The following is a 16,260-nucleotide window of genomic DNA, read 5'->3' on the forward strand; positions in this document are numbered from 1 at the left end:
GCGCCCATCGCACGAACAACATGCAGCCAGGCCGAGGCCAGCATCGCGCGCCTGCAGTGCAGCGTCGCGTGTACGGTATTGAGAAACATGAAGTGCGAGTGGGTGGGGCGACCTCTCAGCCTATCCACGATAGCGAGCTGGCGTGCACGGGCTGGGCGTTGGCCTAAGAAGCGAACCACGAAAACGAGCCCTGCGTAAATCTGAGCCATTCGTTTCTTAGACAAATTGTCCGAGGCGAACCCTAGCCGGCCGCTAGGCCGCTCGTCCTCTCCATTTGCCCCCCTCGCCCTTTCCGTGCTTGCCGCTAACACTCTCTCTCCCGTCACCGTGCTCCCGCCGCCGTTTTCTCTCCTCCCTGCAAGCGACGATCTGACGCCAGCCGAGCTCCGCCTCATCCACCCCATCACTCATAGTCGCGCGCGGCCGAATGAGGGCTAGCAGGCCGAGTCGTTCACGCCGCCGCCATCGCCATGCGGGCTGCAGCTCTCCGCCTCTTGGTGTCTTCGTCTGCGCAGGAAAGAGGCGTGACTGTGAGGGGCGATCTGTTCACGCTACCGCCTTCATCCTGGCGCCCCTCAGCGAGCACGAAGGGCGCAGCCAAACCCTACCATGGGATGACACCTAGGACCCGAGGTGAACCCCTTCCCTGCATCCTCTGTCGTGCCTTTTCATGAGGCTCTTCTGCCTGTGAAAACGAGGAAGTACAGGATGCGCAGTGTATCTGAATTTTTGTTCTTGTTTCAGACTAATGTACTGCTGTACAAAATAAGATGGCATAAGAGAAGACACCTATCTTAGATTTAAGTATAGAAAGAATTCATTTGTTGCGTGCATATCAGTTGATTCATGTAGTTCCAGGGTTTGTGACAAAAATAGCCCTCTAGATTAACACGTTTTTATTAAACCATGTAACGTCCGATGACTACTTTAGCTCTGACCTGTGACAATTTGCAGTCAATAATCAGCTGATTCTGAACTTGAACTCATTGCATTTCTTCTTTTATCTTATAATGCAATTTAAATAACTCATGTTACATGGAATCTAATTTTCTGTGTTGTGCATCATATACATGATTTGCCCACATAGTTTTGTTGGTGCTCAGATGCATATTGTTATTCATCCATGCTATCCCCGCTTTATTTTGATTTTCTCTACTCAGGTTTGCTGAAATACCTTTATTTTTTCCCAATAGGATAATGGGTACAACTCAGTTGAAGCTGAAGACTGGGAGCTAGCAACTAACTGTGATGAAATGAGATAGCTAGCTGGAAGCTTTGCTTCTTGACAAGACCTGCAAAATGGAGCATCACCTAACACAGCTGAAGGTTGATATTTAGTTTAGATGATGGAAACTGGTTTGAGGCTTGGAGAAATTTTTCTTTAGACATTCAATATTTCTCATGTGTACTTGTTATTTTGTTGAACTAACTTCAAAGGTTGAAGAGCTGCAAAAATTGATTCGAAACTTGAGGATATCATACTAAAGGTTGCTATCTCTGCTCTTGTGATATTTTACATATTAGCAGCTACCCTATGAAAGTATATGCGTTCTGCATCTAATGTTTATACTATGGGTATAGGTAGTGCTATAATTTGAATAGTGATACTATATTATAAGAAAACACAAAATCCTGGAATTTACGTACACCCTCTGTCCATAAAAACCAATAGTTCTTTATACTTCCTTTTGTATTGTGGAGGACATATATGTAGCTGATATACTCGCTAGCTTGGGTGCAGGGCTGCAGCTCAACTGATAGTAGTAGCAGTTCACCACTTTTGAATGATAGGATCTATAGGAAATAAGCTCATATATGTAGCTGATATACTCGCTAGCTTGGGTGCAGGGCTGCAGCTCAACTGATAGTAGCAGTTCACCATTTTTGAATGATAGGGTCTGTAGGAAATAAGCTCAAACCAAGTAGGTGGGAGCGGTGGTGAAAATGCACTGAGAAAATGCAGTAGTTATGGCTTTTTTATTTTGTACCCCATCTCTGATGTGATTTGGTTTTTTTACATTATCTTTGATTTACAGCCTACAAACCTCGGGTTATCAAGAGTCACTAATCAAATCCATTTGGTCTTCTGTACTTGCAGCTTCTCCATCTCCACCTGCGGCATGGGGACCATCAGGGGTACATTATCTGCGTGGTTGCATCGACTTGATGTATTAATTTTCAGTTTTTCATGAAGATGTTCACTATATGGTGGTTAGTGCTTGGTGGACTGGAATGATGTTAATTCTTGTTGGGATTGCAATATTCTTTGGACTTCATGTATTTTAGCATTACAGTCTTGCAACAATGATTATAATATTCTTGTTGGGAAGGACTACTTCAGTGGAGGTCCCCCAGTTAATGTCAAATATTTGAAGTGACAAATCTTTCATAATTGATAGATTTTAATTTAGCTTCCGTATGTTCGACATAAGGTTGTGACACAGGCAAAGAGTCAAGATTGTGGCAGTCTAGAGCAACCTTTTATGTAAAAGGTTTGAGGCTTTCTTTTTTGAGAAAATATGTATGAAGTGATTGCTTCTGAATAAGGTCCTCAATAATTGATAGACAAAATGCCTGTATATAGTTCTACTATGATTCGTTGTCTATTTATGTAAGTATTTCTACACAGTTTTGCATCAGGACCTCAATAAGTGTAGTAGATTAACAATTTTAGCCCGTTCTAATAGGATTCTTATTCACTTCACCCTGATGTGTCGCATTGGACACAATTCCTTGGTAGTAAAGAGCAATTCTTCACCGTATTTTTATAGTAATATATAAGAGTTGACAATCTCAAGCCATTCATATTGATGAAGGGCTCAAGGGCACAATTTTATGTATTTATTTAACATGAGGTACATGCTACTCGGATTTATGCCAGGTTTAGACATGGTACAGGCCACAGGGGCTTTGTGCACTGCACACGTTGGCATCCCTGATCAGGTATTCAGTTGTCTCCTGGTATGTCTAATGTAAGATAATGCAGTGGAGAAGCCATTCACCTACTGCTTTTGATGGTGTCAAATGGGTAGAGAGTTGTTCCAGCATGACAGTGGTGATTTCCTCCTGTAATGACAACCTCTACGAGATGTCTGGAAAAGCACCTTGGAGTGGATCGCAGAGTGCTGATGGGAATAGGATGGTCAGCCTCTGATGTGCCCCGTCAGTACATGTCGCTTGCTTCTGTGGTTTTCTTCTTCCTGGTATCTTATTTTTTGTAACTAATCTACTACATCTTTTTGTTTAGTCTTATGTGGTTTTTGCTAGCTTCACTCTATTATTAATTATATGTAAAAAGGGAACTCTGCTCCTAACCTTACTATCTAGCTTTACTATCTCTTACTATACATGCTCAGACATGTATCTTATGCAGCAATACATGCATGTGTGTATCTTGTTGTTTCAACCTTGTGTCCATTTCATAGTTTACCTTAATTGGGCATGTCTGGCTACATAAGCATTAAGTTTACAAATAGCGAAATGAGCCACTTGCCAATTCACACATGACTGAGCGGATGATAGGTTGACATAGCGGAAGGGCATCAGTGGTGATTGGTATGCACCTGACCAGCGAGGAGGTGCCCCATGGGGCACCCCAACCACTAGTAAAGCGCATAAAGCGCGCAAAGTCTGGCTGGTTCAGTGGCGTGCGCGCAAAGCACCAAGATACACTAACTACTAAAGCCAAACGAGCGCCACAGCCGGCCAGCACAAGCGGATGAGGCAGATATATAAGCGATAAGAGCATCTCTAACCGGGCGACCCAAACCACGTCCGCGCGTCCGGATGGGTCGAGCCGGACAAAAACGCGGCCCAGCGCGCGGACCCATCCCTAAAACGGATGGCCGCGGCGTCCGGGACGACCCAAACCCGACCCAAATCTGGAGCGAGTTTGCGTGGCCGCGGACGCCGAATGCTGGTCGCTCGCGTCCGTCCCTTGTCCGCCCATGGCCCGCGTGTCATAGAAATAGAAAAAAAATTCATTCAAAGGAATCATTACAATTTTTTTTAGCCTACTAGTTCTATCCTAATATGTACGGGGCCGGCGGCCTCGCCGGCGACTCCCTCGCCGGCTCGCCGTCGGGGCCGTGGATTTCACTCGACGCGGGCGGCCTGTACGCGTGAGGATTCCACTCCGGCTTATGAGCTGGGTGGCGCGGCGGAGGACTTCATCCTCCTCGCTTCCGCTCGCGCGCCTCGGGCGCGCTCCGCCTCCGAGCGCGGCACCATCCGCTTCCCGCATAGCTCCGGTTCTGCCGGGCGGCGCGTTCCACAGCGGTGCGCGCCTCCAGGCGGACGCGGCCGACGGCCTGGGCCTCGTGGGTCCCGTTCCGCCGCCACATGCGCTCTTGTCGGCCGCGCTCCGCCGACGCAGCAGCCTCCCGGGCGCGCCGCTCGGGCGAGGGCATCTGGATGAGGTGGCGGGCTGCTCGCATAGCGAGCGGCTCGTTCTTCGCCCGAGGAGGTCGCCTAATCGGCGGCGACCGGCCCGGCAGGTCGCCTCGTGCTCCTTCGTCACGCGCGTGAGGTCGGCGAGGCGCTCCTCGATGGCGGCGTTGATGTTGGCCAACGCGAGGTCCTCCTCGTTCACGGGCTCCTCCTCCGCGGCGTCCGCGGCCTCGTACCAGCCGTCCGCGGTCTCGTGCCAGCCGTCCGTGGCCGCCTCCACCTCGGCAGCGACGCGGAGCGCGTCCCCTTCCTTCTTCGCCGCCGCCTCGGCGGCGACGCGGAGCGCGTGCGTCGTCGGCGACCCACCGCGTGTCCGCGCGCTCCTCCTCCTCCGTCCGCGGGAACCCTAGCCCGGGCGGCGAGGGAGAGCTTGGCCCACGTGGCCTGCAGGGTGCGCGGCATGGCGCCGGAGAAGGTGGAGGGGGAGAGGACGGTGGAGAGGGTGTGCTGCGGTCTCTGGCCGCCGCCGTCTTTTATAGCCGGCGGCGGGCGGGAAACTTGGGCACAAGCGTGCGCCAAAGGGCTTTTCGCGCGCGCGCGGGAACATTGGTGCGCGCGGGAACTTTCCCGCGCGTTCCACTGTCCACCATTGATGTCCCGTCGGAGGCCTGCCATGGCGCAGCGCCGCGCGTTGAAGACCAACCACGTGGCGTCTGTTTGGGTGCGACCCAAACGGACACGCGGACGCGGGCCGCTGTCCGCGTGTCTGCTCGGCCACCTAAACGGCCCAAACCGGACGGCCCAACGCGTCCGTTTGGGTCGCGCGGTTGGTGATGCCCTAACTAGCCTGGGCAGGAGCGGACGAGTGTGCCAGCGCAGATCGACCGACTAACTACTATGACCATGCTACCGGTACCAAGAAAAATAATGCAAGCAGACAATACGATGAATGGTCAGATCTGATTCAATACTACTCCATCAAATAAAAGCACATCACGGTGTAATCTGTAAAACAGAAAACGCCTAGTTCATGTCCATACCTCATGCCTTCTCAGTCCATATGAAGTTGGGCATTACTACCATTCGTAGACATCCACGTCTTCACGATGAAGTTGTTTGCGCTGCTGTTGAAGCCCAGGTATCCACAGCGAGGATAGCTCTTTCATACCCTCGTCCAGCCACAGATGTTGCAAATTACCCAACCCCTCAACACACCTCAAGCCTGCGCAATCATTTATACGTAGCCTCCCCACCTGAGGAAGGTTCGACACCCTCTCTAGGCTGTCACATCCCTGGATACTAAACGACTCAGAGAGGAACGGGAGATCCTCCACCACCTTCAAGCAGGTTGCTCCTCTTAAGTGGAGCTCTTTCAAGCTGGTGGCCTCCTGTCCTAGCTGTTGTGGGAGAGATCTTAGCTTGGGGCAGCTCCCAAGTCCCAACTTCTTCAAGCGTGTCAGCAGCTGCATCCCTGGAGACGGGGCTTCGCCCTTTTGTATCTCAGCAGATCCATCCTCTCCCCTTTCCGCTGCCTCTGCATCTCCCTCTTCAACAAAGGACCACTCCTCCCAGTTAGGCATATTCTCGATATACAACGATTCGAGCTTGGGGAACGCAACAACCGCATCCTTGGATCTGTGATTATCCCCCCTGCAGCCCACAAATTCGGGTCCAATCTTGGTAACTGCTGCTGCTCCATCAATTCTCAGATATTTCAGGTTGGGCAGCTGCCCGATTGGTGGAAGATGCCCACATGAATTGCAATCTATGAGTAGCAAGTGTATAACTGAAGCTAGGTGGGTGGTACCAAGCCATGTGGGATACCTCCGGCCAAAGAATCTATTGATACATAGATCTTCCAGGTTGGGTGGAGGGATTAGCTGCTCAAAGATCTTCTCAATGTTGCTAACATCTTCCTCTGAATATGGTTCATCTGTACGTTCGGTGCAGTACAGATTCAAAACTTTGAGATGCTTTTTGTCTGTCAACAATGAATTTGTACTGTAAGGAGTTGCCCTTTCCAATTTAATCATTGTAAGCTGCCTGAGCTGTGAGAGATGTGCCAGCTCCTCCAACTTCCATCCATCTTGTGTTTTACCATTATCACCTCCATCACCAATAGGAAATCCTTCCAAATCATTGAGGAACTCCAATTTGCCTACACCCACTGGCACCTGATTTATTGGTGTACTATTCAGACCAAGACGCCTTAAATTGCACAATCGTGTAATTGCTAAAGGAAGACAGTGCAGAGCTTTGCACCTATCCAAGTTCAATATCTGAAGATTTATGAGGCAACCGATGGACTCCGGAAGACAAGATATTTCTGTACCATCGAGATCAAGTAGTCGTAGATGGATCAAACATCCAACATAATCTGGAATGGTTTGTATGGATGAACCAGTCAGATCCAAAACTCGAATGCGCGGAATTATCTTGAAAATTGTATTTCCAACGTTTAGTCTCTTAGCAGATTTATTAAATAGTGTCCTTGCTCTAATCATCTCTTTGTCCGTATTGAGCAGTACTATACGATCCTTGTCAGTGACCATTGAAACACGTCTTAGTTTGGACAAAGTTTTAGCCCCCAATGATTGTGGGTCTCCGCAAAAACTTTCTTCTCCAGATATATGTTGAGCAAGCTGTCTTAGAAGATCATGCATCTTGAACCTACTATGGCCAACGTGTAGAGGGTCTGGTTGCAAGAGATTCCTATATATCAACTCATAGTAGTACTCTTCTGCTATGTCTTCTAGTAGTTGGCCTTGCTGCTCCTCTATAAAACCTTCTGCGACCCAAAGCCTGATAAGATCATCACGCCAAATGTAGTGATCTTCTGGATATAAGGCTAAATAGAGAAAACATTGCTTCAGATGACTTGGTAAGTCATCATAGCTCAAATACAAAGCACCTCTGAGCTCGATAGGAAGATTTCCCACAGACCAAGCGCTTCTATCAATAAATTTTCTCCACTCATTCTCTGTTTTCTCTTTATTTGCAAGAACACTGGCAGTAACCTTGATTGCAAGGGGAAGTCCACCACATTTGCGAACAATATCATAACCCATATCCTGAAGTTTTTCCACATCTTTTTCTTCATTAATGTTCATACTCTTCCAAAGCATCTCCCATCCTACATCTGCTGACATCAGATCAACTCGATGCACATCCTCCATCCCAATTGCATGTGCAATTGTATCGTGTCGAGTGGTAACTAGAATTACTCCAGTTGCAGCAGCATCTAATGGAACTCTCAGCAGATTGGTCCACACCTCAGGCTGCCAAACATCATCTAGCACGAGGAAGAAACTTTTATCTGTAACCGCGGCTGCAAGCTTGCTGCTGAGCTCTCCAACAGTTTCGCCTTGCTCTTGATGCACCCCGAAATTCCGAAGAACTTCTTTCAAAATAGCAACTTCAGAGTACTTCTGAGAAACACAAATCCATGCTTGGTCACTAAAGACTCCTTTTATCTTTTTGTCATTGTATATCTTCTGTGCTAGAGTTGTCTTCCCAATCCCTCCTGTTCCAACAATGCCAACCTTGTATGCCTTCTTCTCTTTGTTTGCAAGAACCAGCCCAACCAATCTTTTGCAAGCATCTAAAGTTTCCTTTCCCACAAGATTAGGCTCCACAAGGTTGATACTTTTCTTCACAGTCAAAACTTCTGCTTTAGGCTGCAAATTCTGAAGCTTTAAAAATTCACTCAACTTTGATATCTTCTCAAGTTCAGCATTAAAGTCTCTGATTTGAACAGCAATCTTGTGACGCTTCAAAACATTAGGAATGCAAGTGAAAAACGAAATGCCGCCACATTTAGTTGACTCTCTTGATGATGAAGGACGTTCTGCTAGTAGCTTCCCCCCTTCGGATCTTGCCATGTCGATAATATCATCAGCATAATACATAGCATCTCTCAGCTCACCAAGCCAATTGTTGACTGCTGATTCTTTTGTGCTCCTTTCTTCAGCATCATTAAGAACGCACTGTATCTGGGTCATTTTTCGCTGTAGTTCTTTGAGTTCTTCTTTTACCCCTAGAATCAGAACTGCCTCTTCTGTAATCATTTCTTGCAATTTTGTTGCACATGATCCAACAAGAGAATCCAGTATCGCTGCCATCAGACAAACCTGCGGAGGTTGATCCACAAGAAATACAAAGCGACTCCTCTGGAAGTTGGGCAAACTTGCAGGCTGGTAATGAATGCAGATCATGTGTTAAGATTGGTTAAAAAACTAGACAGTTTTCACTATATCTGTGTGAATGTTAGAGAAATTCTGACTCAAATAGTCTGCTGGGGCGAGAAGTTTCAGTTATAGCTTTAGTGTGCTATGTGCGCTTTGGCATTTAGCACAACCAGGTATGCTGGTGGTTCCATAATAGTGGGACCAACAAATTAATTCCCCTTTATGTACTGGAGACTAAAGTAGGTATGTAGGTTTGTAAATCATGCATAATGCATTTCCAGGTGGATGACATAGCTAATGCGCCAATACTCGCTTTGCTAATCTGGCTTTAATGAGTTTGAGTCCTAGGCTGTTATGGTCGGTCTGACCTATACACGCAAGAAGGCCACTAGTGGCTAGTTGTGGGCTTAGCCCAAGTAAATTAGGGGCTTAGCCCAAGTAAATTAGGGTTTATAGGAGGCCGTCCTCCTATATAAACACATGTACCCCTTCGTGATTAATCAGACAAATATTCAGTATCATACTGTCTCGTCTCCTGAAGGGAGACGGGAGACCCCTGCGCCCAGCCGCACCCAACCCTAGCCGCCGCCTCCTTCCTCAGCGACGGCGCCCAGCCGCCGGCGCCGAGCCCTCCAGCCTCTCCGCCCTCACTTCCTCCGTCCTAGACCCGGTAGAACCCTATCCCCTACCACTTTGGTATCAGATTGCCTAGGTCTCATGGGCTCCAACAGCCCCCCCGTCGAACCCATCACCGCCACGTCCGCCGCCGCCACCAACACCACCCCCGCCACCTCCGCCGCCATGACAGGCGCCCACGCGCTGCAGGGGGCCGCCGCCGCCGCCGACGGAGACCAGGGGGCCACCGCCGCCGCTGCCATCCAGGCGGCCGCCACCGCCCCCACGGGCCTCGACCTCCTACCCGCTACACTGGCGGACCTCGCCGACAGTCTCCGCGCCATCCGCTTCGAGCTCGCGGAGATCAAAGCCGGCCAGCACCCGCCGCCCCCACCGGCCGCCGTCCCGGCCCTGTCCGCCACCCCGACACCGCCCGCCTCCGTCGCCAGCAAGGGCCGCCCCGCGTGGTGGCCGCCATCGCACTCGCCAATCCCCACATGGACCGACGCGTCGCCCGTCTACACTCAGACTGCGGCGCGGACGACGGTTCAGCAGCCCGCCCACACCTTTGGCGGTCCTGGCGGGTTTGCTGCCCCCTTCGCCGAGAGCACGTCCTTCACTCCGGGCCGCTAGGAGGGCGCCTCCGGGGTAACGCCTCTGGCGCAGCAGTCGCCCCGCTTCACCAAGCTGGAGTTCGTCACCTACGACGGCGCCACCGACCCCCTGAACTGGCTGAACCAGTGTGAGCAGTTATTTCGGGGGCAGCGGATGCTCAGCGCCGACCGCACGTGGATCGCCTCCTATCACCTACGGGGCGCCGTGCAGACTTGGTACTACGCTCGAGCAGGACGAGGGCGGGATGCCGCCCTGGGAGCGCTTCCGCGACCTGTGCCTCCGGCCGGTTTGGGCCGACCCTCCGCGGCGGCCGCCTCGCCGAGCCGGGACGCCTCGCCTTCACCACCACGGTCCGGGACTTCGCCGACCGCTTTCAGGCGCTCGCGTGCCATGCCCCGGGCGTCTCGGCGCGGCAGCGCGCCGATCTCTTCGTCGGCGGCCTCCCCGACTACATCCGCGTCGACATCGAGATGCGCGAGCCTGCGGACCTGCAGACGGCGATGTACTACGCACGGGCCTACAAGCAGCGCGCCATCGCCATGCAGCAGGTCTACGCGCAACGTGGCAGCGCTCGTCCCGCGCTCCGACCCGGCCCGACGCCCACCGCCCCGCCGCGCCCCGCGCCGGCCGCTGCGCCCCGCGCCGGCCGCTGCGCCCGGGGGCCCTCCTGCGCCGACTCGCCCCTTCAAGCGGCTGACGGCTGCGGAGCAGCTCGAGCGGCGCCGCCAGGGGCTGTGCTTCAACTGCGACGAGAAGTATGCGCCGGGCCACACGTGCGCCCGCCTCTTCTACCTGGAAACCGTCGACGACGCCGACGTTGAGGCCCTCACCGCCGAGCTCGCGGCCGCCACCGTCACTGAGGCCGGTGTCACGACCTACGCGCCGGTCGACGCGTTCGCCTTCGTCGTCTCTCTTCATGCTATGGCGGGCATCAAGACGGCAAAGACGATGCTGCTCCCGGTGACGATCAATGGGGAGCGTCTCACTGCGCTGGTGGACACGGGCTCCACGCACAACTTCCTGTCCAACACCGCCATGCGCCGCCTCGCTCTCCGGCCCGGCGGGATCGGAGAAGTACAGCGTCACCGTCGCCAACGGGGACCGTCTTACGTGCCAGGGCGTGGCGCGACAGGTTCCCGTGCTCGTAGGCGACGAGCCGTTCGCCATCGACTGCGTCGACATCGACTTGGGCTGCTACGACTTCATCCTCGGCCTCGACTTCCGGAGCACCTTAGGCCCCATCCTGTGGGACCTCGACGTGTTGTCCCTCATCTTCTGGCGCGAGGGCGGCCGCCGTGTTCACTGGACGGGCGTGGGCAGCACTGGCACATCCCCGCAGCTCCACCTGATGGCCGCCGCGCTTGACGAGGCGCATCCGCTCCTGGCCGACTTACTGCAGCAGCACGGCGACCTCTTCGACGAGCCGCAGGGCCTCCCTCCCTCGCGACCCTGTGACCACCGCATACACCTGCTGCCGAACACGGCACCCGTAGCTGTGCGGCAGTACCGGTACCCCCAGCTGCAGAAGGACGAGCTCGAGCGCCAGGTGGCGGTCATGCTGGCACAGGGCATCATTCGGATTTCGACGTCGCCGTTCTGCGCCCCCGTGCTCCTTGTGCGCAAGGCCGACGACACGTGGCGCTTATGCATCGACTTCCGCGCCCTCAACACCGTCGCGTCCAAGGACAAGTTCCCCATCCCCGTCGTGGATGAGCTCCTTGACGAGCTGCATGGCGCGCGCTTCTTCACCAAGCTCGACTTGCGCTCGGGCTATCATCAGGTGCGCATGCACCCGGACGACATCGCCAAGACGGCGTTCCGCACTCACCATGGCCACTACGAGTTTTTGGTGATGCCGTTCGGCCTCTCCAACGCACCGGCGACTTTCCAGGCCCTGATGAACGACATGCTCAGCCCCTACTTACGCCGCTTTGTGCTTGTTTTCTTTGATGATATTTTGATCTACAGCGCATCCTGTGCGGAGCACCTGCAGCACGTGGCCATCATCTTCAACGAGCTTCGAGCGCATCGTCTTCATCTCAAGCGCTCGAAGTGCTCGTTTGGCACGACCTCCGTCGCGTACTTGGGCCACGTCATCTCCGCCGACGGTGTCGCGATGGACGCGGACAAGGTCGCCGCCGTCGCCGCCTGGCCGACGCCCCAGTCGCCGCGAGCTCTTCGCGGATTTTTGGGCCTCGCAGGATACTACCGGCGGTACATCTAGGACTTCGGCCTCATCGCCGCGCCTCTCACGCGCCTGCTTCGCCGCGACGCCTTCTCCTGGGACGAGGAGGCGGCCACGGCCTTCGCCGCCCTGCAGCGGGCACTCACGACGGGCCCCGTTCTTCAGATGCCTGACTTCGCCGAGCCGTTCGTGGTGGACTGCGACGCCTCCGGCATCGGCTTCGGCGCCGTCCTTCACCAGGGCGAGGGGCCACTCGCTTTCTTCAGTCGCCCCTTCGCCGCGCGCCACCACAAGCTCGCCGCATATGAGCGCGAGTTGATCGGGCTGGTCCAGACGGCTGGCGGGCGTATCTTTGGGGCCGGACGTTCCGTGTGCGCACGGACCACTACAGCCTGAAGTTCTTGCTGGATCAGCGCCTCTCCACAGTGCCGCAACATCAGTGGATCAGCAAGATCTTCGGCTTCGACTTCACTGTCGAGTACAGCCCCGGCCGCCTCAACACAGTCGCCGACGCCCTGTCCCGCCGCGACGTTGACGACGCTGCGGACGCACCCACGGTCGGTGCAGCCCTCTGCATCCACTCCGGGCCATCTTTCGCCTTCATCGACGAGGTTCGCCGCGCTACTGCCGAGGCTGCGGATGCGCAGCAGCTGCGCCAGCGCCTGGCCGACGGCGAGCTGGCCGCGCCATGGCGCCTGGACGAGGGACTACTCCTCCATGGGCACCGCATCTTCGTGCCGGATCATGGCCACCTGCGCCACCAGGCCTTGTCCTTAGCGCATTCTGCAGGTCACGAGGGCGTCCAGAAGACCCTGCACCGTCTCCGCGCTGATTTTTACATTCCAGGGGATGGCGCTCTGGTGCGAGACTGGGTGCGGGCGTGTGTCACATGCCAGCGGAACAAGACGGAGACGCTCCGTCCGGCGGGCTTACTGCAGCCGCTGGACGTGCCGTCCCAGGTGTGGGCGGACATCTCCATGGACTTCATCGAGGGGCTGCCGAAGGTTGGCGGCAAGTCCGTCATCCTCACGGTGGTAGACCGCTTCTCCAAGTACGCGCACTTCATCACCCTCGGCCATCCCTATATGGCGGCGTCTGTGGCACGCGCCTTCTTCGACGGCATCGTTCGCCTCCACGGGTTTCCGTCCTCCATCGTCAGTGATCGTGATCCTGTGTTCACGGGTCACGTCTGGAGGGACCTCTTTGGGTTGGCGGGCGTGAAGCTCCGCATGAGCACGACGTTTCATCCTCAGACGGACGGCCAGTCCGAGGTCGTCAACAAGATCATCGCCATGTACCTGCGCTGCATCACCGGGGATCGTCCACGAGCTTGGGTGGACCTGGCCGGCGTGGGCCGAGTACTGCTACAACACGTCCTACCACTCCGCGCTGCACGCCACTCCCTTTGAGGTGGTCTACGGGAGGCCACCGCCGGCGATGCTTCCCTATGCGCCTGGCACGGCACGTACTGAGACGGCAGATGACCTGTTGCGTACCCGCGACGAGATACTGGCTGAAGCGCGCCAGCGACTTCTTCAGGCTCAGCAGCTGGCCAGGAGGTACTATGATGCACACCATCGCGAGGCGGAGTTTGCGGTGGGCGACTGGATCTGGCTACGCCTTCTTCACCGGACGACCCAGTCCTTGGACCCGCGCTCCAGGCGCAAGTTGGGACCTCGTTACGCAGGTCCCTTCCGTGTGCTGGATCGCATCGGCACGCTCGCCTACCGTCTTGAGCTGCCCGCGGGCTCGCGCCTCCACGACGTCTTCAACGTCGGCCTCCTGAAGGCCTACCGTGGCGACCCTCCGTCTACACCACCAGCTCTTCCACCTACTTCGGATGGGCGTCTCGAGCCTGCTCCGGCGAGTGTGGCTCGCGTGATGAAGGCCCAGCAGCGACGTGGTGTTTGGCACATCTTGGTGCATTGAACAGGCATGCCAGAGGACGAGGCGACTTGGGAGAAGCTTGAAGATCTCTGCCAGCAGTTTCCAGAAGTTCAGCTCGAGGACGAGCTGTTTGAGAAGGCGGGGAGAGATGTTATGGTCGGTCTGACCTATACACGCAGGAAGGCCACTAGTGGCTAGTTGTGGGCTTAGCCCAAGTAAATTAGTGGATTAGCCCAAGTAAATTAGGGTTTAGAGGAGGCCGTCCTCCTATATAAACACATGTACCCCTTCGTGATTAATCAGAAAAATATTCAGTATCATACTGTCTCGTCTCCTGAAGGGAGACGGGAGACCCCTGCGCCCAGCCGCACCCAACCCTAGCCGCCGTCTCCTTCCTCCGCGACGGCGCCCAGCCGCCGGCGCCGATCCCTCCAGCCTCTCCGCCCTCACTTCCACCCTTACAACCTCCACCCTAGACTCGGTAGAACCCTAGCCCCTACCATAGGCCTTCTGTGTTAAATTTTAGCACGGCGGGGTATTGAATTATCAACAAATATATGATGAATGCCTAGTGATTACTCTTCGTAGTATGCTCCGTGCCTAGTGTCTAGATCAGCAATGTAACTGAACACAAGACACTAGGGGCCATGATAACACAAGTCATGATATTAATAATAACATCATGGAAACCAACATGCAAGATCTTTAGAATAGCATGATTCTTACCTCAGAAACGAATCTTTCAGAACAAAATAAACATTGGATGACAAGAGTCAATAGAAATCATCTCGTAGAAGCAGGTTGCTCCATTGATCAACCCATCGCCACTTAGATCCTGATTAACCCATCGCCACTTCAAGATCACGATGGACCTAGCCAGGGGGCTGAAAAGTAACTGGTTGAATAGGCTGGTGCACAGAATAGGTAACAGCCAGTCAACAAAAGAAAGCCTCACTGCAGGAGAGTGTAAATGGAGAAGATGAAGTGAGTGTTTCCCTTAAAACAAAGCTAGTTCAGCGATTGCTAGGAGATTTCCAACTGAACTGAGCTGTAAGAACTAGAGCAAATACCTTAATGCAGGTAGGTTGATTAGAGTGCTGCAGGAGAGTGGGCTATATTCATACAAATTTTTACATCCCAGTAGGATCTCTTTGCTAGGAGGCTAACGAGCAGAGAGAATAAGCACACCGACCACAAAAGCTCAGCTGCATTTGTATCATCAACAGGTGCAAATTAGGTATGAACTAATGAAGGTTAAGATAAGAAAGAGGGTGAAATATGTACTCCCTATTGATCAAGGGACACACTTGAGCTTACCAGTTACGAAGGAGAACCGATACAGAAGCCGAGTGTTACACAGCGTTGGAAACCGATGGATGCAGATCCAGAGGAATGGTTGGAAGTCAAAAAGCAGTCCCTACTGAAGCAATGTGTTCTTGCATCTCAGCAACAGTTTGGGGGTACCTTGCGCAAAATAGTATTGAGATGTGGCCACCCTGTTCCGATGTGGCCACTAACTTGCAAGGGCTTGCTTATTGGTACCGAATGTCAACTGCTTAGCTGCTAGGCTGCTTACTGGCACCCATTATTCATCAGGACCTGCATTCAGGTCTAATATCTTTCTTATGATAATTAGTTGGCGATGTGATCTGGTTACCTCCTCGAGATTCCATGGGATCATGCCGGACTTCTGGTGGGTGTTCTTTAGTTTAGTCTTGGCTTATCGTCTGTGCAAGCTGTACAGTTTACAATTACCCAGGACTTTGTTAATTGATTGATCTGGAATCTTCTCACGAGGGCAGGAAACCAGCAACTCCTCTCTGCAGCGCTAGGCAAAAATGTAGTTGACCAGCAATATTCAGACATGACAACAAAAACGGGCATGGCAAAAGATAATATTCAGGCCACCACTGATTCAGGCATGACAAAAAAAAGGTTGTCTTATGATCCGTATTTAACCACTCGAAAGAATAACTGGAGTATTATTTGATCTCATAATAGTGACGATGATAACTGAGAACACAAAAGAAAATCGAGTCAGCTGAGCATGAGATATCACACTCACGGATCGGAGATAAATGTAGCGATGACTCCTTCCATCCCAACCCCTCCGTAGTATGTAATGGCGCCCGTGTGTATGCAAGTTGGCAAGTTGCCCATTTTGAAAGCAGCCGAGACAACTAATCAACGTTATAACTAATCGACCTTATCTAACACGGGAAAAAGACCTGCTGAAGTCGATGCTACGGTAAAAAGAGGCGACGACGAACAGGAATGGTGTTTTGGCACATGGGAGCATATGCTCCCTTTATTTTGAAATGCATGTTACATACATTTTGAAATTTCAAAAAATTGAAACGAAAAATTCGAACGTATATCTTC

The 16,260-nt window shown here is 53.1% G+C and overlaps 1 protein-coding gene and 2 long non-coding RNA genes across 3 annotated transcripts; 1 reads left to right on the plus strand and 2 right to left on the minus strand.

The window, feature by feature from the left end:
* Window positions 1-281: 281 nt before the first annotated feature.
* Window positions 282-2,626, plus strand: LOC124703111. Its single transcript, XR_007002935.1, has 4 exons — window positions 282-633; window positions 1,194-1,326; window positions 1,438-1,487; window positions 2,099-2,626. It is a non-coding gene; the product is annotated as an uncharacterized LOC124703111 (long non-coding RNA).
* A 2,839-nt stretch (window positions 2,627-5,465) lies between these two features.
* LOC124696160 (putative disease resistance protein RGA4) lies at window positions 5,466-14,742 on the minus strand. Its single transcript, XM_047228927.1, has 2 exons — window positions 14,605-14,742; window positions 5,466-8,582 (listed from the first exon to the last, which is right to left on the minus strand). The coding sequence occupies exon 2, from the start codon at window positions 8,508-8,510 to the stop codon at window positions 5,466-5,468; it is 3,045 nt and encodes a 1,014-aa protein (XP_047084883.1). The 5' UTR covers window positions 8,511-8,582; window positions 14,605-14,742.
* A 43-nt stretch (window positions 14,743-14,785) lies between these two features.
* On the minus strand, window positions 14,786-15,327 carry LOC124702418. The gene is made up of 3 exons (XR_007002456.1): window positions 15,196-15,327; window positions 14,949-15,083; window positions 14,786-14,832 (listed from the first exon to the last, which is right to left on the minus strand). It is a non-coding gene; the product is annotated as an uncharacterized LOC124702418 (long non-coding RNA).
* Window positions 15,328-16,260: the final 933 nt, after the last annotated feature.

This window comes from Lolium rigidum, chromosome 3 (genome assembly GCF_022539505.1).
Source record: "Lolium rigidum isolate FL_2022 chromosome 3, APGP_CSIRO_Lrig_0.1, whole genome shotgun sequence".
NCBI classification, from domain to species: domain Eukaryota; kingdom Viridiplantae; phylum Streptophyta; class Magnoliopsida; order Poales; family Poaceae; genus Lolium; species Lolium rigidum.

Excerpts from the sequence above, each read along its gene's own strand:
- LOC124696160 (XM_047228927.1), bottom strand. The coding sequence starts at position 8,510 with ATGGCAGCGATACTGGATTCTCTTGTTGGATCATGTGCAACAAAATTG.